The 27,852-nt window shown below is 40.8% G+C and overlaps 2 protein-coding genes across 4 annotated transcripts; one reads left to right on the forward strand and one right to left on the reverse strand.

Moving 5' to 3' along the window:
* Positions 1 to 1,683: 1,683 nt before the first annotated feature.
* On the reverse strand, positions 1,684 to 20,321 carry ccdc170 (coiled-coil domain containing 170). 3 transcript variants are annotated; one of them, XM_035406933.1, is made up of 13 exons: positions 19,981 to 20,321; positions 13,790 to 13,866; positions 13,573 to 13,600; positions 11,144 to 11,272; positions 10,524 to 10,780; positions 9,840 to 9,984; positions 9,511 to 9,696; positions 7,955 to 8,272; positions 7,435 to 7,635; positions 6,909 to 7,082; positions 6,172 to 6,414; positions 2,841 to 3,077; positions 1,684 to 2,667 (listed from the first exon to the last, which is right to left on the reverse strand). In XM_035406933.1, exons 2-13 carry the CDS (start codon positions 13,801 to 13,803, stop codon positions 2,395 to 2,397), a joined length of 2,205 nt encoding a protein of 734 aa, XP_035262824.1. In that variant the 5' UTR covers positions 13,804 to 13,866; positions 19,981 to 20,321; the 3' UTR covers positions 1,684 to 2,394. The 3 variants fall into 3 exon arrangements, with proteins under 3 accessions (XP_035262824.1, XP_035262815.1, XP_035262831.1); XM_035406924.1 differs by lacking the exon at positions 19,981 to 20,321 and adding an exon at positions 14,307 to 14,497; XM_035406940.1 differs by lacking the exon at positions 19,981 to 20,321 and adding an exon at positions 14,307 to 14,497 and having other exon boundaries at positions 2,503 to 2,667; positions 2,809 to 3,077.
* Positions 18,950 to 26,810, forward strand: zbtb2a (zinc finger and BTB domain containing 2a). Its single transcript, XM_035406949.1, has 3 exons — positions 18,950 to 19,176; positions 20,348 to 20,528; positions 20,794 to 26,810. The coding sequence occupies exons 2-3, from the start codon at positions 20,356 to 20,358 to the stop codon at positions 22,064 to 22,066; spliced, it is 1,446 nt and encodes a 481-aa protein (XP_035262840.1). The 5' UTR covers positions 18,950 to 19,176; positions 20,348 to 20,355; the 3' UTR covers positions 22,067 to 26,810.
* Positions 26,811 to 27,852: the final 1,042 nt, after the last annotated feature.

Here is a 27,852-nt window from a genome sequence, read left to right on the forward strand (position 1 = left end):
GTCTCCCTTATTTTGTATGAACTTTGAGCTGGTTCATGACAACGTCCATGAGTCTGGAAGGGGTTAGAGATATTTCCAAGAATTGTGAAGTCAATCATTTTGATGGATAACCTATCAAAAAACTGAAGCTGAACCAAAACTGGATCTTTCAACAGGAAAATGATACAAAACACTTAAATACAAAACAGAACAGCTTAAAAATAAAAGGAGGGTTATGGAATGACCAAGTCAAAGCCTGGATCTTAATCCTATTTAAATGCTTGATTTGGGCTGAACATGCAAAAAATCCCTCAAACGTCATACTATTGAAGCAGTTATGAAAGAAAACGTGGGTAAAAAAAACCCCTCCCAGTTGAGTAAGAGACTGATACAGTTAATTAGCCTATATTAAGTTGTTTTTCAGCCAAAGCAGGCAACACTTGCTATTGAAGCTTGGGTATTTACTTTTTCCTCAAGTTTTGTTGAAATTATTTTTCTGTGTTGTATGTTAAATGTGGTTAACTATCAGTTGATAGTAGTGAAATGAAGATCCATAATGTCCATATTCAAATGTGTCAAAAAATACAACTTTTCACATCCAAACATTATACCATATATAAACATTTAGTAAACATCGAAGCCAGTGGTTCTCAAACTTGCTCCTGGAGGACGACTGTGTATGCTGGTTTTTCATTCCAACCACAATTGCAATCCAAGAATTAACAAGCTGTACATTTTTCTTGATTAGGTGCTTTCATGTCCCCAGGGGTCCCCATTCTTATCCAGAAGGGCCAGTGTGGGAGTCAGCTTTTGTTTCAACCAAGCAGTAACACACTTGATTCTACTAATCAACCACTAGACTTTGATAAGCACCTTGATTAGTAGAAACAGGTGTTACTGCTTGTGTTACTAATGAGACTGGGCTTGAACTTGAAAAGTCCTTGAACTTAGTCACCTAGAAATGAATTCATAAAAGTTATGCTGAGTAACACTCACACACATCCTCCCCGGCCACTTTATTAGGTAGGTCTACCAAGTAAAGATAGGACTCCCATTTGCCTCCAGAACTGGCTGAATTAACGCATGTATTCAACAAAGCCCTGGAAACATTTCTTGTTGATATTGGTCCATGATGACTTGATAGCATTACGAAGTTCCTGCAACTTTTTATGCCACACATTCATGCTGCATTATTTGAATGCCACAGTATGTCACGGAACGGGTAGGTAGGACCCAAACGCAGAGTAAAAAAACAAACTCCGAAAGGTAAATTCAAACAGATTTTACTTAAAATGAACAAAACCAGGAAACCAAAAGGCCATGCAGGGCAACTCTCAAAAATACTACAGAAACAAAAACAGCAGAATTTTCAAAAACCAAAAAAAAAACATGAAAACAGAACTTGGGGAGAGCAGAACTCACAGACAGAAACGCAGAGTCAGAAACACAAGGAACCAGCACCCGAGTCAGGGAAGCAAAGAACTTAAATAGACACAAAGCTAACAAGTCACAGGAGGGCACAATTCACAATCAAACCAGGGAGGGAAGTGAAAACGAGACATGCACCAAAACAATGATTGAATAATAGAAAACAATAATACAATTAACACAGGGGAAGCCAACGAGGGAACGAACAGAAATACAAAACTGAAGTGCCGCCATCTGGAGGTGCAAAAAGGAAAAACAGAAACACACACATGCACACACAGTCAAGCAAATTTATCTAAATGTGTCAAGGTACCTTGTAAAATGGATTATGAAAATACAAATGTACAATCTCTGCTAATAATTAAACATCTGAAAATAGTAAAAAGTGCAAGCACACTGAGATCGCTACATCTGCCAAATCTTGCAGCGTATATCTTCTACCATGGAAGCAGCTTTGTCTTGTCACATCTGTCATAAGCACAGTCCCTGCCTAATCAAATCTTCTTATGATTTAATTCATGTCATGCTAACATTCCACCTTATATTCATACCTTTCTGAATGTAAATCATTGCAAACCTTGATTGATACTCGCAAATTTTTTCCAGTTTTTCCTCTAAACAAAAAATGTATGAGATACTGTACTTTGGCATTTATTACACATAGCACAAGCAACTCCTGACTAGTTCAATTTAAAATATATTTAGGTGAAAAATAATCAGTGACTGACATATCTTGGCAAAATGATGGGTGACATATGTTACAGACAATCAAATTAATTGCCCAAGCATCACTGAACTATATTTTCAACTTCAATCCATCATTTAGAAAAAGGCTGAAAATGCTTCGGTACATTAGGAAATCAGTAAATATCTGAACACACAGCAGGCCTCCTGTGATTGAGTCCCAGCACCCTTGTAATGGGCTTGGATTCTACTAAGGTAAAGGTGTTTATGATCTGTGTGCAATGGGAGATTGGTCCTTGGGCTCTAGGGGGAAGCTTCTGATGGTGCAGGCAGGGCCTTAAGGGCTGTATTTGGATCATTCTCCATGGTAGCAGACTCAGCGGTGGGGTCCTTCTGGTGGTGTTGCTGGGGTGGGTAGGCACTGGGGGCATCTGAGGCATGATGGTGGGGATGGTAGTGGTGGTGGTATGGGTGGAGCAGCCATTCCAATCGCTTAATGATCTCATAATCGGGGATGGCCAGCATGCTGGCATCTAGGCCCAGCATTTCGGACACTACCTTGCGAAAGTTTGCCAACTGGAGCAATAAAAAGGATAGGGGAGGGGAGAAAAAAGAACAAGAAGTAAAGGTCCTGAGAAAAACTTTCGTTTCTGATTTTCATCTTCACTTTTCAAAATGGCTACAATACTTGTGAATATGTATTGTATTAAAATGTACCTTCTTGGGCATCTACAGCTGTTGTCTCTCACCTGCCTCTCTGTCTTGCTGAGCTCGGCTAGGGTTTGCCTGAGGGTTCTTAGCTCATTGGAGTGGCTCTCCAGCAGAATCTGGGCCTGCTGCTGGTCCTCTATGGCTCGAAGCACCTTAGTCTGGAACTCAGCCTTGGCTGTGGTCAGCTTCTTCTCTGCACTCTCCTTCCCCTTCTCCAGCTCACCAAGGCTCTTGTTCTGTTCCGTGATGGTTTGCTTTTGCTCCATGACTTTAATCTGTAATCACACAGGCTAAAGGATGAAGAACACTCTCCAGGATGTATAGTAGACATTGATGTGTCAAAGACTAAAATAAAAAGAAGACATAACCTCAGAGGGTTTACTGCAAAATGCAAACCACTGGTAAGCCTCAAGGGTGGAGTTCACTAAAAAGTACATTATGAACTGTAGAGTTCTGGAACAAACACTTATGGACAAATGAGTATTGACCTATACCAAAGTAATGAAAAGAGAGAAGTGTGGATAAAGAAAGGAACTGCTCATGATCCCAAACACCCCCCTTATCTTTGAAACATGGTGGAGGTAGTGTTATGGCTTTTGCATGTATGGCTATCACTGGGACTGTCTTGTGTCTCTTATTGATGATGTGACTGCTGATGACAGTAGCAAGATAAATTCTGTAGTGTACAGAAACCTATCTGCTCAGTTCCAGCTAAATGCCTCAAAACTCATTGGACAGCACCTAACAGCAGTACAAAGACCCCAAACATACTGCTAAAGCAATCAAGTCTTTCAGGGCCAAAAATTGGAATGTTCTTGATCGACCAAATCAATCAGCCCATCTGAATCAGTAGAGATGCTTACAAAGGACTAAATGCCTGTATTCTCAAAGCATGCTTTTTGTCTTTGCATTTCTTTACCAGCTGAGCTTTGACAGTTGCGGTGTCCTTTGCTGTTGATTTCAATAGCTTCTTGCAGATGGGAAACACTAGGCTGGTAAACTCTGTGTTGGATCACAGGGTACATTGCAAATGTTCAGCATACTGACGGTAAGCTTTGTGCCATCATTTCTCGACGGGTCCAAGAGTCACTCTGCACTGTGAAATGTTCATTCAGGAACACTATTCCACTGTGCATATTCAGGACTACTTGTGATGGAATTGGCTTGTGTTTCAAATGAGTACCTTTTGCTGTGCGGTTTCCGACTGATACATGTGTGCACGCTTGAATCACACCCCCATGAAGTCTTTCTGCATAGATGGCTAGAAAGCAACCATCACATGTTCTGAGTCTTGTTGTATCAGTTCCAGGGTGTCTTCTGTGTAAATCTGTAAGGTATTCAGTGTGCAGTGGTTGAAGAATAACCTCACTTGTCCCTTTCAAGACAATGGCATCTTCCATAGCGATTTCACCTCAAGACTCGAAGAATAGCCTTACAGCACCTGGAAGGCTGCTTGTGCAGTTTGACCATTGTCATCTTATCACATTGTGTAATATAGACACAATATAATGCTATATTAAATTAACTGGCATTGCAGTTTACATAGGAGGGGACCTGGACTGGAAAGGGAGTTCTGCCTAAGTTCTTTCCCAGAAGAAATAAATCTAACCTTATTAACCTTATTTGAGAGACTAGTAAAATGTAACAAGTGATGATTTGCTAATGCTGGAAGTAAACACAAGTAATGTGCTATGAATGATATAAATGCTCAGAGAAATTACCCCTCTGTGGGACCTGGTGTGTGAATTGACTCCCCTTCTGCAGAATAAAGAACACAGTTCTGTCCGCTGGCTTCGTGTCTTGTTTTCCTTTACAGGGAGTCCCCGGGCGGAGTTGGCTGTTACTAACTTGAGGTGGAAACGCCTGTGCGTGTGGAAATAAGAGGACCGGTCCCAGTGCTCAGTTTATCTATTCCACCTTATACCATGCAGGTGTTTTTTGTCTTACTGACCTACACTTACACTTTAACATGCATCCATGCATGCATTCCTTCACTCAATCATCTTACAAATATATGCTAGTGGCACACATAGACTTTCACACTACACTTCAAATTACCAAAGATATTTATGTTTGTTTTTCCTTTAATAAATTTATTCATATTTTCAAACATGTCTCCTGACATTTCATGTTGCTCCACTAAGTGGTTATCTCAGCGACCGTAACAACAGTTTCTGCCTCCTTTTACTACCAACTCTTGGAGTCTTACGAGGGAAGGTTTGGAATGGAATGGGGGATCGTAGGAGGTTTGGGGGGGAACCCAACCTATAGTGCTCTGTGTTGACATCACATAGGTCTGATGCGAGATTTCTTGAGGGAGTTTAACTGTGTGAGATTAAGGTTGAAAGCGTGAGTCCAGGCCAGATGCCTGAGACTTAGCATCTCTTTTTTTCTATGCATCCACCAGGAACAAGCATGTGGTTATGTCACAGACTGAGCATAAGGAAGCTTTGCCTTGTAGTTACGTGCAGAGAATTGATGCAGCACATTTCATTTAGTGGAGAGATTTCCTCCTCCAATATCATTATTTTGACTACATTATTTTGCTATTACTATCAATGGTCTTGGTCTTACTGCTTATGTTATCAGCATTAATATTTTTGCTTTTGGATGGTAATGAGGATGAAGGTGATTGAATAATAAATGAATCAATAAATATTTAACGAGGTAATACCCTTCATTTCTTACTTTTCATTCCATTTGATGGTGACGATGCCACTATGTTGTTGATAGTCTGGTTGTGATGTTGATGAAGAGTATGTTGTTAATAATTCTGATGACTATAATGACAGAAAGAAACGGTTCCTTATTGAAGAATATAATGTTGTCTTCCTTATTGAATCAATATGGGAAGCAATTTGTTACGTATTTTGCTGCACAAAGTTTCACACACACATAAAGTCTTTCACAATAGAGAAAATAACATAACCATGCATAAAATCAAACCAGTTCTCATTTGAAAGTTTCACATAAGTGGTAGGAGGCAACACTACAAGCAAGGCTCCACTGTGTGTGTTTGTCATCATTGATAAAAATGAAAAATAGGAGAAAATTAAATAAGATGAGAAAATTGAGTATATGACAGTTATAACACACTATCAGTGTTGACAGTGCTAGAATCAGCCTGCAATTGTGTGCTATATGGCCCAAATTTGGGCCACAAATAGCTTGCTACATTGTATTGCTATCAGTATTGCTAGTTAGTGCCTCAACAAAGGTTGCCCTTCAGTTTGTATTGACCATTTCACAACCAGAAATGATTTTCTACCTCTAATTACTATCTCAGCAGACATTCCACAAGCCTCTATGGATGTAACTCCTCCCCCTAGTGGTGGGGCAGGCCAGTGCAGTCCCTTACACCCTTCTTACCTTGAGCCCATGGGTGTCAGCGAGCTGAGCTTTGAGCTCAGTGTTGGAGTGCCGCAGGGACTCCAGCTCTTTCTGTAGTCTCTCCGTCTTCTTCTGCAGCTTTCTGGCAGCCAGGTGGGCATCGTCACGCTCCACAGCCAGAGCAGATCGAGCTCTCTTCTCCTCCTCCAGCTGGGCCACCTTCCTGCGCAGCAGGTCTGTGTGCAGCTCCTTGCTCTCCAGCCGTTCCTTCTGGGCCTTCATCTGCAGGGGACAGGAATGCCACTGGCCAAAGCTGCCCTCAGAACCAAAACAGGGAACAAGCTTGTCCCCAGAACCACACACACTCACACACACTCTGTCCTCCTCTTCCTCCTCCTATTTCTACAATCTGCGAGGATATGGTGGTCATTCCGACTCAGATGCAGACATGCACACACAGATTGTTGTGCGTACACACATTCTCACCCACAGGCTGTCATACACACAGCTGCAAATACACACACATGCAAGCACACATCCACGCATGCACACACACACACACACACACGCAAACACAGATTGTAAGTCACAGCAGGTTTTGAAACTACAGTGGTACGCCAGCCATGCACAGCCACCTTCAGTTACTGCAGGACCATAATACAACAGGGAAGTCTGCAGAACAACCCATACATCCATTACCATGTGGCCCTCCTCTCATTTGTTTCAGTGTTGGTCTGTATTTGGGCTTTTGCCCAAAAGGACTTCATGTGCTGTACCTTCCGTTGCAGGCTGTGGGCCAAAGTCCTGGTCTCCACCAAGGCCGCCCCTTCCTGTTTGACCAGCTGCTCTGCACGTGACAGAATGGCTTCCAGCCTCATGTCAAAGCCCAGGTCAGCTGTGACCCCACCCAGTTTCATCTTCTCTGAAAGCTGCTCCAGGAAGCGCTCGTGCTGCAAGACAGAAGCCAAAACAGGAGCCAATGCAGCCTGCTCTCCCCATTCTAATTTTTTTTTTTTAATTCCAGTCAACTAGACAGCAAACGCACATTCTGCTCCACCCACCACTAATTGCTACTGTCAATGTAACAACAAAGTAGATTATGAGCTTTCTGAATCTGGTCTGTGCCAGCCAGATTGTTAAACCAAAGGGCTAATCTGAAGACAGTCCCTCTGTACTGACAATTGACAGCTAGTTATGACCACAATTTGCCTTGGATATACAGAAATCCTTAGGGATTTATGTCTCAAAAAATGTTTTTGTTAGTTACTAATAATGTTGACTATGGTTGTTCCTGTGACTCACGTGCTGTTTGTTGTGCCTAAGCCCATCCTGAAGGACCTCCCCTGACAGCAGCTCCACCTCCAGCCCCCGGAGCCTTGCACCCAGCTCCCGGCCATGCTGCTCTGCCAGCAGGGACCTCTGCAGCGCCACCTGGTGGAGCTGCTCCTGCTCAGCCAACTTCTCCGACATCTGGGAAGCTTTTGCCTGCATCTCCAGCAAGGCCTGGGGAACACATCGATGCAAGAGAGAGGCCTATTTGAAGATCTGCACGCAATGTGGCCAGTTGACTGCCAGTAACATTTTTGTACTTGAAAGCGCTGTGTGTACATAATGTCTGTTGATTCCTATGGGCAAACCCTCAATCAATCAATGTATCTGTTATGGGGTATTTTTACATTTGTCAAAAGGCATTGAAGCAAATGACATTCCACAAAGGGAATGAAAAAAAACAAAAAAGAACTTTTTGCATGTAGCTCCACAAAGTTTCCATGAATTATTCTGCATTCGACGGCAAAGGGGAGAACAGAACAGCTCCCCGTACCGCTCTGCTGCTCTTCTCCCTGCTGCACATCTCCTTCAGCTGCTCCCACAAGTCCTCCTCTGTAGGGGGCGCTGTGGCAAGCTTGCCTCCCAGCAGCGTCGCCAGCTCCTCCCTGAAGGCCTGTTCCCGGGCCTGCAAACTCTGGGCTTTGATTTGGGTGCCCGCCAGATGGCCGTCCAGCTCGAGGGAGCGCCTCTCCATTCTGTCCAGCTCCTGTTTTGTGGCTGCCAGGGCCCGCTGGCTTGCATGCAGCCTATCCTGAAGACTCTGGTTCTCCTTCTCCTCATTCCTCTTGGCCAGCAAGGTACTGTTGAGCTCCTAGGCACATTAGAGATTATTTTATTAATTTTAGGAAGGGGTGTTACAGACCTATGCCACTCAAAAACTTGTTTTTTTATCATTTCTTTTTGTGCAGAACTTGTCACCACAGTGCCATTTTCACATTCGTACACTGTAGATGGAGAGGTTCTCTGTACTTCCCTGCAATCTGAGTTGGAAACATGCACGCACTAGCCACTATGCAAAGATATGCAAATTACATGAGAGCAATGTGGTAAACTGAAACCTTAGCATACAGGAGGCTGACTAGTTAGTGACATTGTTGTGACAGTTGGTGTGTTGAACATGGCAGACTGTGCAGTTTTAGGATGTAATCCAGAAGTAGGGACACAAAGTTGCCAAAGGAGTCCATTCTAAAACAAAAATGTACTGGACAGCATAGAGGGAATCCATGTTTGCAGTGGTCAGTTTTACAGATGACTGCTTCCGGAACCTAATGCAAAAGCCAATGGGTTTCGAGAAAAAAACTGACTTTGAATTCAGATCCCATGGCTACTGGTTGCCAATTTGCATACTCATAGATTCATGGCATTCTCAACGAGGGTAAAGTAGTAGAGATGCTACTGAACCAATTTCAGTAGTTTATTGAACATTTTTTAGAGGAAAAACCGTATTAAAATGTTTTTATTGAATATAGAATATTTTTTAAGGTTTTGAAATACATCTGGATGGGTAGTTTACATCAGGGCTTCCCACCCATTACCATTGCCATGTGTTTACTGGCTCACTCTTCAAATGGTTTATTTATCAGCGTATTTATTTCAGAACATTTTAACCCCTTTTCACCCCAGCATGGAATTGGTATTACTGCACACAAAGATCTGAATCTGCACGGCTGCAGTGGAAATATGCACTGTCCTCAGATTACTAACCTTCAAAACAGTGCATTTTTCTGTAGTACAGGGCACACTGCACTACATAAGTCTAATGCCAATCACAAGACAGGCATTTGTCTAACTTAAGACATGGTACCTGTGGCCATATGCCATGGTTTTGGCAGCATGCAATGCAATGGTAACTCAGCTCACACAGGCTAAACAAGCATTATTCTACATCAGTGCTTTCTGTGTCATCCTATAGTCTTTAGTCTAACTTGGGGTGGTTCATTAATCTAATGTGAATGTGTGAATGTATGACTGTATTCTTTTAAACTTTGTACATCCCATAAAAGTTTAAAATAGTTAATAACGCTGGAATGTTTAGAGCCTTCTCCGTACCTGTCTCAGAGACTCCACCTCCTTGGCCCGAGTGGAGGCTACTCCACGCTCACGGCTCACCTCTGCCACCAGCCTCATCACTGTCTCCCTGCTGGCCCTGCACTCCACCTCCAGGGCCTGTACACTCTCCTCCAGGGTGTGGATCTTTCCCCTCTGTCCCTCACTCCGCTCACACAGTGCATCTACCTGGTGAAACGGGATTGTCTGATCACTAATAATCTCCAGGGATCATCTGAAAGTTCACTCACTCAAGAAGAAACAGAATAGGAAAGTGTCAATTGTTTAGCGTGAAACTACCTGAAGAGATTAAATTTTAAGACTGTAGTAACCTGAGACAAAATATATTCCAGGGGGTCTTTTCTTCCTCCAAGATCCACGGCCAAACTGGTAGCGAGTTTGTACACAAACGCTTGGTATGTCCGTTTGGTGTCTGAAGCCTCCCGCTTTGTCTTGTTCCAGCCACTAAGGTACTCTCTAGTTGTCCAAAGGAGACATCCCACATTTAACAGGGAAAAGTTACAAAAATTACTTATTTCACATGATGTTCACAAGTGTTTAAATGTTCAAGAATGACTTCTGCTTTGCAAAACTTATTTTACAAAGTTGTTTATTGTCTGTTACCTCTTTTGATCAGAGGAATCACAGCATGTTGTGTCACGCTATAAAGAAAGGCCGCTTTGGCTTGCCTGTAGTGTGGTAATGGAGATGCTGAGACTGGTATGTTTGATGCAACTAACAGTTAAGTATACGGTGATATTAAGCTAAATCACCATTTCTCAGTGCAATGTGTCCCTTGCACCAGCTGCACACCACACAACTCATTTGGTGGATTACCGAGTAAAAAAAAGTGGTGGCTGACAACATATATTTCAGGGGAAACAGGCTCTAGTTCACGCTTTCCTGAACTGATGGTGAAATGGAGCTACAAAATACAACATGGATTTTAGAATTACAAACTGAGAGCAATAGTTAACATTATGATTTTAAAAGTTAGAAGAGAAAGAGAAGCTCACTGTGACTGGCTCTCTAGCTCAAGGACCCTCCTCTTCAGCTCCCGGTTCTCATTGGCCAGTTCCTGCAGGGCAGCATCCAGGCGGGACTTGGAGGAAGCCAGGCCCCCGGCGTCCTGTTCTGCGTCCTGCAGCCGCTCCCTCAGGGTGCCCACCAGGGAGGCCTGCCTGGCGCCTGACTCCTTGTATCCCTCCAGCTCCTCCCTCAGCTCCTGGACTGCTGCATCCCGAGATGCCAGCCTGGAGAGGACGTCCTGCAGCTGCCCAGCAAATGAGACACAGCAGTGAGCAGACTTGCTGGCGCACCTAAGAGTATTCTTTACATTTTCTGAGCAGGGGTGTTAACTCTTTGGAAACTAATCATAGAAAATGTTTCTTTCTTTTAAATGGAGAAGACGTTGGCTAAAATCACCCAGTTTCACTCAGGTTTGTCAAAGAACGCTGACAAAGATTACGATCAAAAAAGTGCTTCAGAGCAAACGCTTTAGCATTAAAATAAAAAGCTAAAAGACTATAGTTATAGTAAATATGGGTGATGCTATCCAACCTCACTTCCATTTACTGGATATAAACTTGCTGCTAAAATGCATAGAATGAGTATGAGGGAAGAGGATGGTGGCGACCTGTGCTTGGATGCTCTGATGTTTGGCCTGCAGGGCGGCCAGCTCGCTCCGTGCCTTCTCTGCAGCCTGCTGGTAGTGGGCCAGGCGCTCCCGCACCATTCCATCATCCCAGAGAGGGGCGGAGCTGGCCTACAAACAGATCATCTCTGATTGGCTTCACCAACAAGATGCTGACTTGTGCTTTGAGCTTAATTTACATAAGCTGGTTCAAGACATCAGCTGTGTGCATTAAGGCCCCTTTTTGAATTTGCACTTATTTTTTGTTAACTGCCTAACCTATTTCATGTGCAGTTTCAATGAGGTGTAGGTCATAATGTTTGCAGCTATTCGGATCATTCAAACAGAACAGTTTTGAATTTAGAAATGAATATTCAATAAATATTCTCAATGGTGCTATAAGAGAAACATTTTTGCTGTCACCAAGATTACATCGTTACTAAGTGATGACTAGGCTTTTATGTCATTCCAAATCAAAGTGCTTAATCTATTTAATGACCTCAAAATCTCCATGCAGTAAATATTTTTACTCCAACAGTAAAAAAAAATTATGTTATACTTGACATTTTCACTAATGTATTCCCAAAATAGACAACTTTCAGAGGAATCTGGATATAAAATCCAAAATAGATGAAACACATTTTTTAAATATAATAAATTACTGGCACTTACATTCAGTACTTATTTTTCACATTGTATAACAAATTACAAATATGTTATTTATTGTTAAATACAAAAGTATTGGGACAGTATTCTGGCTCTGTATTCCAGCACATTGGTTTTGAAATAAATCAATGAATATGAGGTTAAAGTGGAGACAGCCACGTTTAATCAGAGGGTATATACATTCTGTTCCCTCCCATTTCAGGGGGTGTGGGAATTCCCCCCCATTTCAGGAGACCAAAAGTAGAGCAAAACAGATCGCCGCTCAGCTGTTTCTCGGACAACTATGAGTTGTATCATTAGTTCATGCACAAGAAAGCTAACAAAAGGTCTAGTATTGATTATAGGTGTTGAATTTGCATTTGCAGTGTGTTCCTGTTGTCTCTCTACATGAGGACCAAATAGGTGTCAATGCTAGTAAAGCAGGCCACCATGAGGCTGAAAAATCTGAATAAATCTATCAGAGACATAGCCAAAACATTGGGTGTGTCAAAATCAACTGTTAGATACATTTTCAGAAAGCATTCACCATTCAACAATGGCAAATGACCAGGTAGACCTGTAATGGATGATGAAGAATACTGGGCCGGCCCGTGGCATAAACGGTCTATGTGGTTGTTTAGGGCCACAACCGCTAGGGGGGGCCACACGGCCAGGAGGGGGGGCACACAATCCAATATTTATAATATTTAGGTAAATAACGTTATTTTCACAATTACGTTGTTCATCCCCTAATTGCGGAACTAGCGGTATAAATTTTAAACGGGATGGCAACCGAACACTTCATAATAATGTAATGTAAGAAGGATTTTACAAAGCGAACCCCACCCCTGCTCGACAGAATCCAACACAACCCCCCCCCACCTCCCCCCGCTCGACAAAATGGAACAGGACCCCCCCGCGCTCGACGGAATCCAACAGTGTGCAAAAAGAAAGCATCTGCTCATGACCCAAATCACCCCCCTCATCTGTGAAACATGGTGGTAGTGTTATGGCTTGGGCATGTATGGCTGTCACTGAACTGGCTGCCTTCATTGATGATGTGACTGCTGATGGAAGCAGCAGGATGAATTCTGAAGTGTACAGAAACATCTGCTCAGGCCCAACCAAATGCTTCAAAACTCATTGGATGGCATTTCATCTTGCAGCATTGACCCAAAACATACTGTTAAAGCAACCAAGGAGTTTTTCAGGGCCAAAAAGTGGACTTCTTGACTGGCTAAGTAAATCACCCATCCTGAATCCAACCAAACTGGCAACAGGCATGGCAGAACATCACCAGGGAAGATAACCAGTGCATGGTGATGTCTATGGATTGCAGACTTCAGGCAGTCATTGATGCCAAAACATTGCAACCACGTACTAAATATGACTTCATTTCTGATTATGCTCATTTGTACCATTACTTTTTCTCCCTTAAAACGTGATGACTATGTACAAAAAGGAATGCAATTCCTACATGGATCACCCAATAAGGGTGTGAATATTCTCAAAATAAAGCTGACAGTTTGGAATTTAATCTCACATTCATTGTCTTAGTTCAAATTAAATGTGCTGGAGTATGCAGCCAAAACAACAACCGTGTCACTGTCCCAATACTTTAAGCTGTATAGTACAGTATATACTTATATAATTACAAATAATTAAATACTTCCTATTTAATTTCTTACATTATATATTTTTAGGAGGATTTCCATACCCACATGTTACTTTTTTACCAGCCAAAAAGTATAAAATTGAGACATCTGTTTCACACAAATATTTCTTACCTTCTGGTAATCTGGTATAGTTGACGTTCTACAACAGAAAGAGATGCTAAGTCTACAGGCAATTTTTTCATAAAGAAAAAAAAACTGATGTAAATGATTAAACTCAGTTCATGTGCATCAAAAGCAACCCATTCAAATGAAGTTTTGTGTGATTTGCGCTTAATGTAATATTGTGTAAAAAAATAAATAAATAAATAAATAAAATTATTTAGCCCACCTGTCATATGTCATGTCTTTAATAACATCTTCTTTTTGTTGCAACTGCCTCTGTAGAGACCCAATTTGATCCCGGAGCTGTAAAAATATAGATGATGAAAAACACTCCTTGCAGTTTAAGTAAGGTTAAAGAAGTGTGCAGTTGGAAGATCAACAGCATGCTGTTCTGGAGAGAAATTACATAATGGCAAAGGAATTACAAGCACCTGTTGAATGCCTAATAGGAATAAACCTAGGCTATAGGCTATTACTTCTTTGAAATCCCGTCGTGCATGTGTCAATGAAACGACTGTAATTGAGTCATTAGGATACAAAAACATAATCTTATTTGGCAAGTAGGAACTGGATCCAGGTTGCGCCTTTCATTAATTATTCCTCAGATAGAAAAAAATGCTTAGCCCAAGTTAACTGGAGAGATGATTATCTTTTTGACACAATCCAGTAGAATATGACGTGTGAAGTTTTATGCATTCACATTTCACGTGTTCAAGACTGTCAGACAAAAGGAAATAGATTACCTCATTAAAAAGTGTCTCGTTTAAAGTTTGCGATGATAGACCAGCATCATTATCATCCATTGTGTTACGTCTAAACACCGATCTTTTATCACTATCTTATACTGTACGTACAGCGACACTAATACCTAAAGTTACTCAGCTAAATTTCACACAGGGCACGTTTCAGCGAAGACTTTTCAATGTTAAGGGCAGGTTTCTAAGCAACAAGCAAACATTCACCTATAAGAGCCGCCTACAGGACGAGCTGTTGTACTTCAATTACTATAGGGAAACAAGCGATTTTACACGCAAAACGTTACATTACATTGCATTGGCCGTAGATTGACATATATTATCGGCTGTGAAGACACTTCACAAAGCTTGAAGCCTATCTTAATAAAATAAATTTCACGTTATAATCCTTTCTGTTCAAAATATAATTAACCTACATAAAACCAACAAATAAACCCATAGGCGTCCATTTCAAATAACCAAATGCATTAGGCCAATGCTCTTTTTAATAAGATTGGTCGAACAGCAAAATTAAAAAGCACAATAGAGAATCGGTTAAAAGTAATGATAAATACGTTAACAAATTAATAAACACATTAATATAAAAAATGTGAATATTCAGAATATTGTTCTGATATAACAACACTGGCTATAGCCTCAATGCTTTTAAACTCAATTTATGTCGTTGAAATATTGTTTACACGCATGCAGACGCGCGAGCGCGCACACACGCACGTGGCGTGTGCCCTGCTTTAGATTCAGATACAACTTCATTCTGCCAAATAAGGTATGTTTCCTTTGTTTAATCTCCTTTATAACTCTACGACTGCCAAAGAGGCAATACAATTACATAGTCAATGACACAGTTATATATGGTGTAGCACCACATGACGACAGCGCTTTTAAACCATTGTTTAACAGCCAATCAGACACCTTAACATGAATGTCTAAAAACTTCTTAAAGCTTAATGCCAAAAATACTATAGGTATCTATAGGTCCAAAAGCTCAGAAAGAAAAAATAATGCAAAAGAATTGGGCCAATACAGTGTAACTTCAGTTACAATAACATTTATGTACAGTGTAAAACAAAAGCAAAAACAATAATTTGAGATACTGTAGGAGTAATTTTAGACTCTGATCTGATTTTACAGCAAAGTAAATATATTCAGCATTCATTTAAATCTGACAGTGTTAATCAGTGGCTCTCCAAAAAAAGTTGATTGATGGACTGTGGCATATTCAAGTGGCTGCAAGTGTGACATATTGAGGTGGCAGCAAGAGTTTTAACCAGGAGGAATATAACATCTGATATTCCCCCTGTTGTGGCTACCCTACACTGACTACCCATTATTTTTTAAATTGATTTTAAAGTTGCCTTACTTTTTCTAAATCAAATAGTTTCGTCCAAATATACATTGTTGATGGTTTCCAAAATATGTCCCTAAAGCCCTAAGGTCCTCCAGTGTTGGCATGCTTAACATCCAAAGAGAAAAGCTTAAAAAAGTGGAGAGATAACCTTTGTTTTTATGGCTCAAAGCTATGGAATGATCTAACAGAAATGATCAGGTTTGCAGTATCTTTTGACATCTTTAAAAACAGCTAAAACAGATTAAAGTTATTTCTGAAATGCATATTTATTGTGTCATGGGTATTATATAGGCTTCTTTAACCATATTTAATGTACATCTGTACCTTTCTGTCATTGGTTGTTGCCTTTTCATCATTGCATAGTTTCGGCTTTTACTTCTGTTTTATTTGCTTCTCTATTTTACTGGGCTTTTAAAAATAAATTATATTTATGTGAATAATTTTGGGTTACAAAAAGTGGTATTAAAAGTGCTATACATCAACTATAGAAGTCTTCCTTGGCTTACCTGGTGCTTTGCGATTCCTGAGATCAACAGCGCTCTCTTTCTTATTACTGTTGTTCCAAACAGTTAATTGTGGTCAGCCTAAGGTTTGGCCTATGTCTCTGACTGTTTTTAAAAAATATATATTTTGAAGCCTCATAATGGCTTCCTTGACTTTCATTAGCATAACTCTCACCATCATGTTGACAAATACCAATAACAGACTCCAAAGGCAATCAAAAGACTAGATACTGGATGTTTTCTTATACTTGCACTAAGAAAGCAATTGAACACACCTGACTAACCAGAAACACCTGTGAAGTCACTTGTCCCAAACATGATGCCCTGAAATGTGGGGACTATGTACAAAAAGGGCTATATTTTCTGCACGGTGGAACCACAATGTATAGAAATACTCTAATAAAAGCTGAAATCTGCACTTTAACCACATGTGAAAAGTTTGATTACAAATCTAAAATTGAGCAAAATAATGTATTTGCCCCAAACATTATGCAGCTCACTGTGTGTGTGTGTGTGTGCGTGTGTGTGTGTGTGTGTGGGTGCATGCGTGTGTTGTACCATATACATGCCCTCCTGCATGTTAGTCAGTTTGGTACGGAGGTTGTAAGGGGAGAGCAGGGCCAAATCTAGTTTCCTTCAACACAGGGTAAAATGTAACACAGACTTTTTAGGTAGATACATCGAGCTTGAATGACATATTTCAGATTAAACACACAGAATTACCATCTCCCCCCCCCCCCCCCCCCCCCCACAAGGTGATATGTAACAGGGTTGTTCGCCTGTTGTCAGTAGACTCTTGATGAACCAATTGATTGGATTTGTTTTTTTTTATAATTAAATTTTTATTGAATTTTATTGAATAGGCTACGTGGTGACATAACACTGATTGATACAGCTGTTTGGATCAAAAAGACATAGACTTGTGATATGTTTTCACCGATATAGGTAGGCCACAAAAAACATGTAATCAAAAATAGATTAAAGACTGCTTCTGTCATACAACATTGAATTGTATTGTACACTGTCTTACTTTATGTCAACTTGCAAAGCTATTATTGCTGTGTGTACCCTGTGGCACATTAAATTTTACCCAACTCTGGGGGTTAAATGTAACATTTCACTCTCTGTACTTTTGGTCAGGTTACTAGTGAATGGTATGTCCCAGATATTTAATTGTGGCATGCAATCATAGCTAAGGGGGGTAGTTTGTTTGTATTAAAACTGATTCATCTATCTTTAGTAATATTTTCAGAATTGAGTCAAATACGAAAACCATTATTTCCCCACTCTCCCCTACATAACTGAATGTTTGTCTAAATTATTTAACTACCACCAAAGGCGACACATTTCTCAATGAACCATTGTGACATTGTTTAATGCTCCTTCGGTCTTCATTCTTCAGAAGCTGTAACTTTGCTACAGACAGCAATATGCTGAAAAGCCTACCATTTATGTGGTTTATAAACTATTTTAGATAGCCCTTGGCATCTTCCAGGCTTCAGCATAATAAAATCCAGTAGATGTAATCTAAACAATAAAATGGTGTCCATCTCCCATTTGTATACATGCAGTAAAGAATCTTTAATCAACCCCATTCAGGGGGATATTTTGTTCTCTTGCATTTATGTTTTTGTTCACTGCTCATTATATTTTTCATACCAAGATTATGTGAGAAAACCTCCCATCTGTTGAATTCGTACCCCTTTGAACTATCTATGCTCTTTCACCTGACGACTTCCTGTCTCCTTCCTCACTGCGGTCAACATGTCCAGTCCCAGGCGGTCTGGAATGAGTCCCTGTGGCAGTATGTTCAGCTGTACAATTCCCCGCAGTGGGATAGCTTCCCACTATCAACATTGCTTTGTCCACTGCCTGTTTTCAGTCCCTTCTTCTCCTCCCTTCTGGGCCAGTTTCTCTAGTTCAGTCGAGAAACTTCTTTTGTAACTCTGTCCTCCTCTCTCTCCTTCTCAAAGTGTAATTACATTAGACGGAGAGGAACTTACCAGACACTGAGCTGAAAGAGCAGAACACAATCTCAAACTTGCTTGAATCAATCAGGGTGCAGGAAATGAATCTCACAACGTGACTTCCCCAATGGGCACAAAATTATGAGCGGGGCCTTTAGCCAATTCCCTTTTTGTAATGAAAGGAAAGTGAGACTAACTACAAAAAATCAACATTCACTGCGTGGCTACACACACATAAGCACGCATGCAGGTGCGCTCGCATACACACACACACGGACAGAGAGATTCTGGCAAGTTTTTCTTGCTGTTTAAAGCAATTATGAAATTGAGGCATAAAACAAGAACATGAAACATAGCTGGGCATTATTTAGTTTAAATATTGTAAACATAAGGAACATGATTGTGTCCTCTTAAATGACTTGGCCCACAATAAATGCTGTAGTAGATATAATAGATATAGCTTACAGAACCACTGAATAAATGTTGCAAATGCATACTATAATTATTCTTCATGTATTTTCTAATTAAATTTTGAGGCTAAACAAATTTTGAGAATAATTAGTTTAATACTGCTACAAGCCCTACTGTTAACAGGGGATTAGGCCTAACTTTGACAGCTAATAAATCCTTAATACTGTAGACTGCAAGTTTCAGCACAATGGGATTTCAATACCATAGTATATAAAGAGCAATATACCCTCAAAATATGGCAGAACTACAATTTTTAGAAATTGACATTGAACAACTCAACTGTTTGCTAAAGTGCTAGCAAGGAGGGATACTCATTCATTTACGCGCGGTCAGCGGGCCCGCGCTGCAGCGCGCTGATAGCCGCGAGGCAAATTTGCCAAATATCCCACACACCAGTGTTTCTCGTTTCCTTCAACCGCTTTGGAGAGTCATGTGATTGAAACGTAACCCGACCGGAAAACACCGACCATCGCAGCTAATGCGGCGCTTTAGTGGCCAGCCAAACGGGCAAGTTCGCCTATGACAAACAACAACACGCATCGAAATACTATTCGAAGAGAAGTAGAAAGGTACGTTACAGTATGGAGTTGTACTACATGCTTCGTTTCTTGTTGCGCAAGGGGTTTGCTTGTAATTATTTAAATTACGGCTATGATATTGAAGTCAGTTTAAAGTTACAATAATATATTTGGTGACCACCCCTTCCTCAACAACCCGTGTAGCAATTAAGTCCTGAGACTCCGTGGGGTATGCTTTGCTTTCGGAAGAGCTGATCCAAATATTTGACAGCAAGCGATGCTTTCAAATAACAGAATGGAAATAACGCGATACCTAATGTTTGTTGTCGTGCAAAACGTGTAATCAAGACTTGCAGTGGTGTTTTCTGTTTTTGTAAAGATATGTTTTTGTTGAGAAAGCACGCTACAGAGTGGTTTTACTCTGCGGGGGATCAGCTTGGCTGTTTTACAAAAGGCTGCATTTACTTGCACAAGACCTGTTTTAGAACGCATTGTTCTATAATTTGAATTTCATCTAGGCTACGATTGCTTCTACGAGAGATTTGGCGTGAAAAACGGAGTACTACGTCGACAGACGAGAGTAATGCTAGACAGCAGTGTAAAAGATTTAGGCTAATAGCGAGGGGCCGTTTTCACTTGGAAAAATGCGTCGGTGGACCGACGTACTTAAGCTGCATAAAACTGTTAAGCACTTCTTAAATTTAACGTACCAATATCATCACATTGTTCTCTGTTTTAGGGGGCGTACACACTTACTTTTTTGTGTACGTTTGTTGGGACTTTTGGCCACGTTGTGTTCAAAATTTGGCAGTTAGTGTGTTTTAGTTCAGTATGTGAATATAGCGATACACTTACCTTATATTTTATTTATGGTTGTTTTCCATTCGTAAATGAGCCATATTTACACCAGAGAACAAGGACGTGAGGGAAGTGTGCATTTTGCTGAACATAAATAAATAAATAAATAAATGCTAAAAGCCTCTTTTTAGAGCATTATATAAGTCTGTAATGTGTTTGATGCAGAATCTGTCTAAGTAATGAGGCTGTTTTTTTTTTTTTGTTGTAAATTTTTCTTCATCCTGTTCTGTGGTCTTGTTTTGCCTCCCCATGTTGGCCTCTCTCGAGAAAGACTTCTGAGAACAGTTCTCTGTTGCATTTCGGTCTGGGGTTTCACAGGAAACTGTCTTGAAACGGTTTTGTGTGTGTGTGTGTGTGTGTGGAGGGTGAAGAATGGAGCTGGCCAACCACGGTGTGGTCCTCCTGAAACAGCTCAACGCTCAGAGGGAGTTTGGTTTCCTGTGTGACTGCACGGTGGCCATCGGGGATGTGTTTTTCAAAGCTCACAAGGCTGTCCTTGCTGCCTTCTCCAACTACTTCCGAATGTTGTTTGTTCACCAGGGCAGGTAACATAAGGGCTTGGGTGGGCTCAAAAATGTCAAGATGTTTCAAGATTATTTTAGTTTTTTAAATTGCCTTCATGAATATTTCAGCACAGACTGCTTGGTCCATGTTCAGTGCTTGCATTCAATATGCTTTCATTTTAGCTATTAGTTATCCTTTTAGCTGTTACCACTACATATACTGAAACTACAAAGTCCTAACCACAGTCTTTCCTTTGCCCTTTTGCTGCTTGTTCTGTAAACACCCATTCGTCTGTTAACTGTTCAGCGACTGTGTCCGACTGAAGCCAGCAGACATCCAGCCAGAGATCTTCAGCTACCTCCTCAACCTGATGTACACAGGCAAGCTGTCCCCGCAACTGATTGACCCTCTGCGACTGGAACAGGGGGTCAAGTTCCTGCACGCCTTTCCTCTCTTGCAGGGGATGGGCCAGGTCAGCCCAGCAGCTCTCTCCCACTCTGAAGTGGGGATGCCTCTGGCTACCTCTCTATATGGGATACAGATCTCAGATCAACCCAGCCAACCCTTCTCACCTCATCCGGACTCCTCTCCCTCTGATTCGGGTCGCCTGTTAGATGGCAGGTGGGCACTGGGTGAATCCGGGCCAGACCACCCTGTCTTCAAAGGTGACGCCAGTGCCGATCAGTTTACCGTGGAGGCCCAGGGTCCAGAAACGCGCAGCGAGAGCCCAGCGGTGAGCGCGATCCTCCGTGTCAAGCCCAGCATCATGCGGAGGAAGGCCTCCACCCGCAAGCATTACTCCTGCCACCTGTGCGGGAGCCGGTTTAGCCAGAGGGCTGGCCTGGCTGAGCATCTACTGCTTCACGCTCAGGCTCTACTCCCGGAGGTGTGGGCGTCCCCGAGCGGGTCTGCCGCCTCGCCGGCACCTGTTGGCTTCATCCCAGACCCGCCGCTCCGGGGCGAGGAGTCCCCTCGCGGTGCTGGCGACGACGGCGAGGGGCCGCCGGCTGCCGACTCCCCCGGGATGGAGGTGGAGGGTTTCCGGGCGGACACCCCACCCCCTTCAGACATCGCCGACATCGACAACCTGGAGGGGACCGACCTGGAGCGGGGGACGAGGAGGCGCAGGTATGAGTGTGCCACCTGTGGCCGAAAGTTCATCCAGAAGAGCCACTGGCGCGAGCACACCTACATCCACACGGGCAAACCCTACAGGTGTAGTGCCTGTGGGAAGAGCTTCTGCCGGGCCAAGCAAGCTGCCCGCCATGCCTGCCTGGGCCAGAGTGCTGAGTCCTACACCATTGTAGATAGGCACAGTGTGGAGCTTTGCGCCAGTGAAGACAGCAACCAGATGGAGACACTGTTCCTGGACTCCAGCAGACCTTATAAATGCAACGTGTGCGAATCCACCCTCTCCAGTCCTGACGAGATCCTCAAGCACCCCTGCTTTAGCCAGAATGCACCAGTCCTCTCTGGGTCAGATGACCAGATAACACTCCACAATGGGGGGCCTCCTAAAAACAATGGATTGGGCTCCTCTAATGTTAAACCCATTAAATCTGAGGAAGTTTTTAATTGATTAAAAACATCACACGTCGATATTTTTCACACTTTTTTAATCAATTAAATTATGGTAAGTAGTTAAGGTAAAAGTTTAGTCATGACAAAATATATGAGAATATCCTTGAACATTTTTAGATGCCTGTCCAGTGCGTATTTTTACACATCAGAAGAGAATCATAATCTTACATGAATTCTTAACTGTAAACATTTTATGCCTTGTCAGATATCAATACAAGTTTTCAAGAGTTTAACTGATATTTTCTTTTACTTTGAGATGCACACCATTCTTTCAAAAGTTTTATTCTAATACCATATTCAATACTATTAAATCATCTTGCCAAATACTGCACCTAATATTAAGACAGACGGTCATGTAAAATGAAGTTATATATGGCATTCCACTGAGATTTTGGTGGAATATGATGGGCAAAGCTAATGTGAAGACATGTCACTAGCTTCAGCTTCATTTCCCATTGTTTTCTTTGTAAAGCTTAACTCATGGTTTAGCTGTACTCTTCCCTGCCTATCAACAATAAACCAGTCAACAATTTTCTGACTGGTTTAGTCACAGTGAATTCACATAATTGACTATGGCTAATATTCCTTACTAAGTTTGTGCATCGTTTACCAATGTTTAGCTGTAAATATACAGTGTGCCATGTGAGACCAATAGCATGTACAGTACCAGAATAGTGCCTGGGTATTAGGTTCAAACATTTTTTTTTTGTTGTTTTGCTTTTCAGGAAAAAAATGCCCTGAACTGTATTTTCAGACATTGTCACATATGTATCTGGTTACTTGATAAAGAAAAGTAAGTTTGTTACATAGAAATGAATCAGCACTTAGCCTACTAGTCACACTTGATTGTCATAAATATTTATGCCTAAATATTTGTGCTTGAAACAGTTGATGCTTCTTCTGAAAGGGCTCATAAAGGTCTCAAATGCAAAACTGCAGATGATTAACGCCCCATATTTTATACTAAAATTGATTGAGTGAAAGGATCAAAACACTTTTGCCATCCTGAATCCTGAAAAGGCACCTAGCTTTGTTCTGTGAGTAGGCTAAGCGGATTCAAGGCAAATTGTTGGCTGTATAGGTCATTTAAAGGGTGTTGACCCAGAATTCACATTTTCACATTTCTGCTGCAACCCAAGATATATTTGTGGAAATAAGATTAGATAAAACATTTGTAAACTTCTCTAGATATCGTATCAGTTCCTAGTTTAAAGACGAAATGCATGATTTCCTCCTTTCACAGCAGCTGAGAAATGAATATTTGATTAGGTGTTCAGGAAAAATGTTTAGTTATCCATAGCAAACATTTAGAAATTGGTCAAAGGCTGTTGACTTTGTGTGTGTTTGGACATCCAGGAAAAGCAGGGCTTTCCAAGCTCTTTCCTGTTAACTTGTATATAGTGGTTTTTGTTCGAGCCAATCCAGCAATTAGCCTAGCTAAAGTGATGGAGAACATTCATTTACCAACTTCCATTATTCTTATTTTCTCATAATACAAATTTGGCTCATTGCCATTTGCTTATAATTAAGTCTTCCCCAGGAGTTTTGGAAGCCCTGAGCAAAGGTTGCAAATACTTACTTTTTCGTTGAAAAGTTCATGCTATACTTTGCCAAATTTGGGAAAAGGTGTTTGCAAAGTGAGAGATTAATGGCTTCTCAGATAACAGTTCTTACAGAAACCTAAGAACAGAATGAAGTAAAACCCTTAACCCTTGTGTTCTATTTACTGATTAGCACCTGTGAAACTAAGCCTTGGTCAAATAGACCCAGGATATTATTAGGATTTTAAAAGATAGAGAAACAAGTAATGCCAAAGCATGTATTTTCATGGTTGCCATTTACTGCTGATTGATCACATTTAAAGGCATACTATGCAGAATTGTTTTGTCTTGCTGTGGTCCTGTGTTTACAATCAAATAAGTCTCCTACATCTTCAACCCTGCCCACTCATCCTGAGTAGGCTACCCAACCAGCTGCCTAACGTAGCTAGCTGGATAGCTAGCGGTAATGTTACTTACAGGTCCACGATAAAACAAGCCAACTCTGCTTTGATTTTCATCTCCTTGGCAAACTTCAGCTGAGGCCACAGAGGAAAAACAAGTTTAAGGTTAACTCTAGTTCTTGAACGAGGCCTGATGGCTTGTCTTTTTCCTTCACTGTGTCTGTGCTTCTACACTTCGCTGTAATTTGGTCCCAGTCCACAGGCTCTCTTGCCACACCCACCACTCCCCACACAGAAAAGAGTGCCACGCCTAGAGATTTCCTAAACACATTTAGAATAACAAATACAGGTAAAGGTGCATGAATTCAGCAAAAGTGCTTAAAGACAGACAGTGCATCATCGTTAGCATGTTTATTTTATAATATTTCCAGGGTAAAAATCCTACATGCTATGCCATTTAAAATGAAAGTGTCATTTGTTTTTGTGAAATTGTGATTTACAAAAAATATACAAAAACAGGCATGGATAAGGCATGTATAACTTATGTTTATCTCTGAAAATTTTAAATGGAACAAGGTTTCATGCAGTAGATTATTGATATTTATTGGTTCAAACTATTTTTCATCTTTATCTTGTATTCAGAGAACCCTATAGGCAAAAAGACACAAAGCTAATACTGATAATGAACAACAAATAGAAACACAAAAACCATTTTTACAGTATAGTCACTGGTCTGGTTGTGAAATGCGTTGCTCAAGTGTCATTCCTGTTTTACTGAAAGTTTATAATGGGTTAGTTTGACCCAAATCGAACACAAGGGTTAAGGGTATGTATATAAGGGTGTAAGGGCAGAATTACCGATTTGCAATAATTATCTATTTCCTAGGCAAGGTGCACTTGTAGACGGGAATCTTGAAATGTAGAAGATAAAGAAAAAAATGAACAAATTCTCAGCTGCTTTTAGGTGTATATAAAGCAGTATTTCAATTCACAGGTGCTTTATTCCTTCAGTTAGTGGATACTGACTTTGCATTTGCTGTGCCTCTGGGGAAAATGATTTTCTCGTTATGTTTTTGGAATCAAACTGCAGTTACATTTCTGTAACTGACAATTATATTCTGTGTGGATAATTATATACTGTATGCCTGTGCTAATCACGGCATACTGTTGCTAAGCTAGCCCCATAAATTCTCATCTGTATAGAGTTGGTGGAAAAATATGTTTTGGAAGAACTGTTTTTTCACTTTACCCTTTGTTACAGTATATAAAAGGAAAGCTAATTACAGTGCAGTAGGTTTGTACAGATTATCATGTAATCACCAAAACTGCCTAATCCCGACCACAGAAACAGAAAAATTGAAAAAAAAAAAAAAAAAAATTCATCGAAGGCACTTAAGACTTTCCTGGTTCATTGAGTCTTTTGACGCATTTGCCATTCCCAGACGTCTGCAGGTACTGAGTCTCATTGTGTTTTCTAAATCAATGGTTTATAAACTTGGAGTCTGAAATTTTAATGCGGAAATACATTAGTTGTGTCCAGTCCTTCCTATGAAGTAGCATATGTTCAAATGTAGGATTCAAATGTTTTAATTGTTTGAATTGCACATACAATAGCAAGTGCTGTGCATATAAGATGTGCAGTGTTTTAATGAGACTGCTGTTAATGTCTGTGGAAAGTGTGTACTGTGCAGTATATTTGTCCTCATGTATTTCTCATCCAAACTCAAGCCATCTCACAATCGGTGGGTCCTGACCCATAGTTTTAGAATTTCTGTTCTTAATTTAGGTCAAAGCCCTGGTGAAATATTCACTAGGCAACATACCACCCCCCCCCCCCCCCCCCCCACACACACACACACCCTCCTCCAAAAAAAGAAAATTTTGTGCACACACACACATGCATACAAATTAACTGTAAATCAGCCCACCCACCCAGTGTCGTTTTTCCCTTGCCCTTTGTGTCATAATAAAACAAGCACACTTTTCTTTCCAAAAACAAGTACAAACAAATTGAGGTCAAGTCATTGATATTGCAGTGTATAGACCGAACCCATATATTGTACTTTTTTGCCGTGTTGTTGTTAATATTGTTCTAATTATTACGACTGTAAGCTATTTTCCCATGATTTTATTGTTGACAATGCTTTATTTAACCAGCCCCTGTATTTTAGTTATCCAGTTTTTAAGAATGCATTTTGTGTGATGACTGATTAATAAAATACATATTTGCATTTTTACATTTTTGAGGTCAGTAAATGTTGGTGGATGTTGAAAAGATGTTTTGCAATATTGCTCCATAGCGTTTGAACGGACGTGCAGTCCCATATTAAGTGGAGTAGTGTGCTCTCATCTATCTTAGATTTTTTGACAATAACATTATTCAGTCCCATTTTTTTAAAACCTGTTTTGGGGTTCAGTATAGTCTGTTAATGTAATTTTACAAGACATTTTCTAGGGAAGCTTATACTAGAAGATGCAAGCATATCATGAATTAGAAATAAAAACATATTACACAAAATGGTAAAATTGTAGAACAAAATCTTGAAGAGAAGTGAAAAAATGAGTAAATATATTCATATCAGCTAATTGTATGTGGTATTCCAACACTGCAGTCTGGAGTAGTTCACATACAGGTCTTCATCCACCACCATTTTTTACCCCAGATTAAGATAGGCAATAGTGCAGTATTCAGAAGTTCACTGAAATATAGACATGGTTAACGTTGATATGCTGTATTATTTTTCCTTAAATTTCTATAATTTGCTTCAAGTACCAATTAAATATAGCCTACACCAGTTTTTCCCTTGGCCTACATTGACTTTATTTGGGCAGACTGCCTAAATTCACTTTATTGTAGCATAGAATTATAGGTTTTCAAGAGAATAACCTGTAGCTGTTTGATTGTTATTGAGATTGTTGTTGCTGTTGATACCATGGATGCACGTCTGGTTATGGTGTTCACTGGACACGCTACATTTTAAATGCTTCGTTTTAAATTCAGTATTCGTTTTTCATTCGTTGATGACTGCTTTATATTCCATGCAATTTAAAGGCTAGTTCAGACCAAAGATAAGCGATGCTGCACCTGGCGACTCTTTCCAAAACTCATGGTTTACAACATTCTGAAACTGACACATTCACATCAAAGTTGATTATGGTTGCTATAGTAATGTTTCAATCCGCTTCCTTGTTTACAATTAGCTACATCCTTGTTGATTTCAATACTCTTCTGGCAAATATCTAGGTCAATGGGCTATAGTGAAACTGGACAAAGTTAGTAGCAATAGTGAGATGCTTGCTGTAGCAGCAGTATTGCTAATAAAACAAGGTTCCATTACAGCCGAACATCCAGATCTTGGAGGTGGCCATGGTTTCGTCAGCGCCCTGTACCCGGTGCATACGCACAGCTGTGTAAGGGCTTAGATTTACCATTGCTTCTTAATTTCACCCATCTTTTCCCAGATCAATGCACACCGAAGAGCTGGTGTCACCGTAGATTCCGGGTGAGACTACACCTATACCGTGTTCTCTGTAATTAATTACCACAGTGAATTTTTAAAAATTATGTTATAGCCAGTGCAAACACCACCACCCACCCCCAATCACATACCCCTTACCACCCCACCCCCCTCCATCCACACCACCACCCACTAATAATAATTCTCAGGGAAACACTGTATACATATTTGAAAAACAACTATAGTGTGGAATAAAAGGGGTCAACTATAATGTCAGTTTGGGTTATAGGTTGGTTTACCCAGTTGGTGGGGACCCCCTGTGCATGCTGGTTTACCCAGTCATGGGTACCCCCTGTGCATGCTGGTTTCCTTGGTCACGGGGAC

Source organism: Anguilla anguilla, chromosome 1, assembly GCF_013347855.1.
Source record: "Anguilla anguilla isolate fAngAng1 chromosome 1, fAngAng1.pri, whole genome shotgun sequence".
NCBI lineage: Eukaryota > Metazoa > Chordata > Actinopteri > Anguilliformes > Anguillidae > Anguilla > Anguilla anguilla.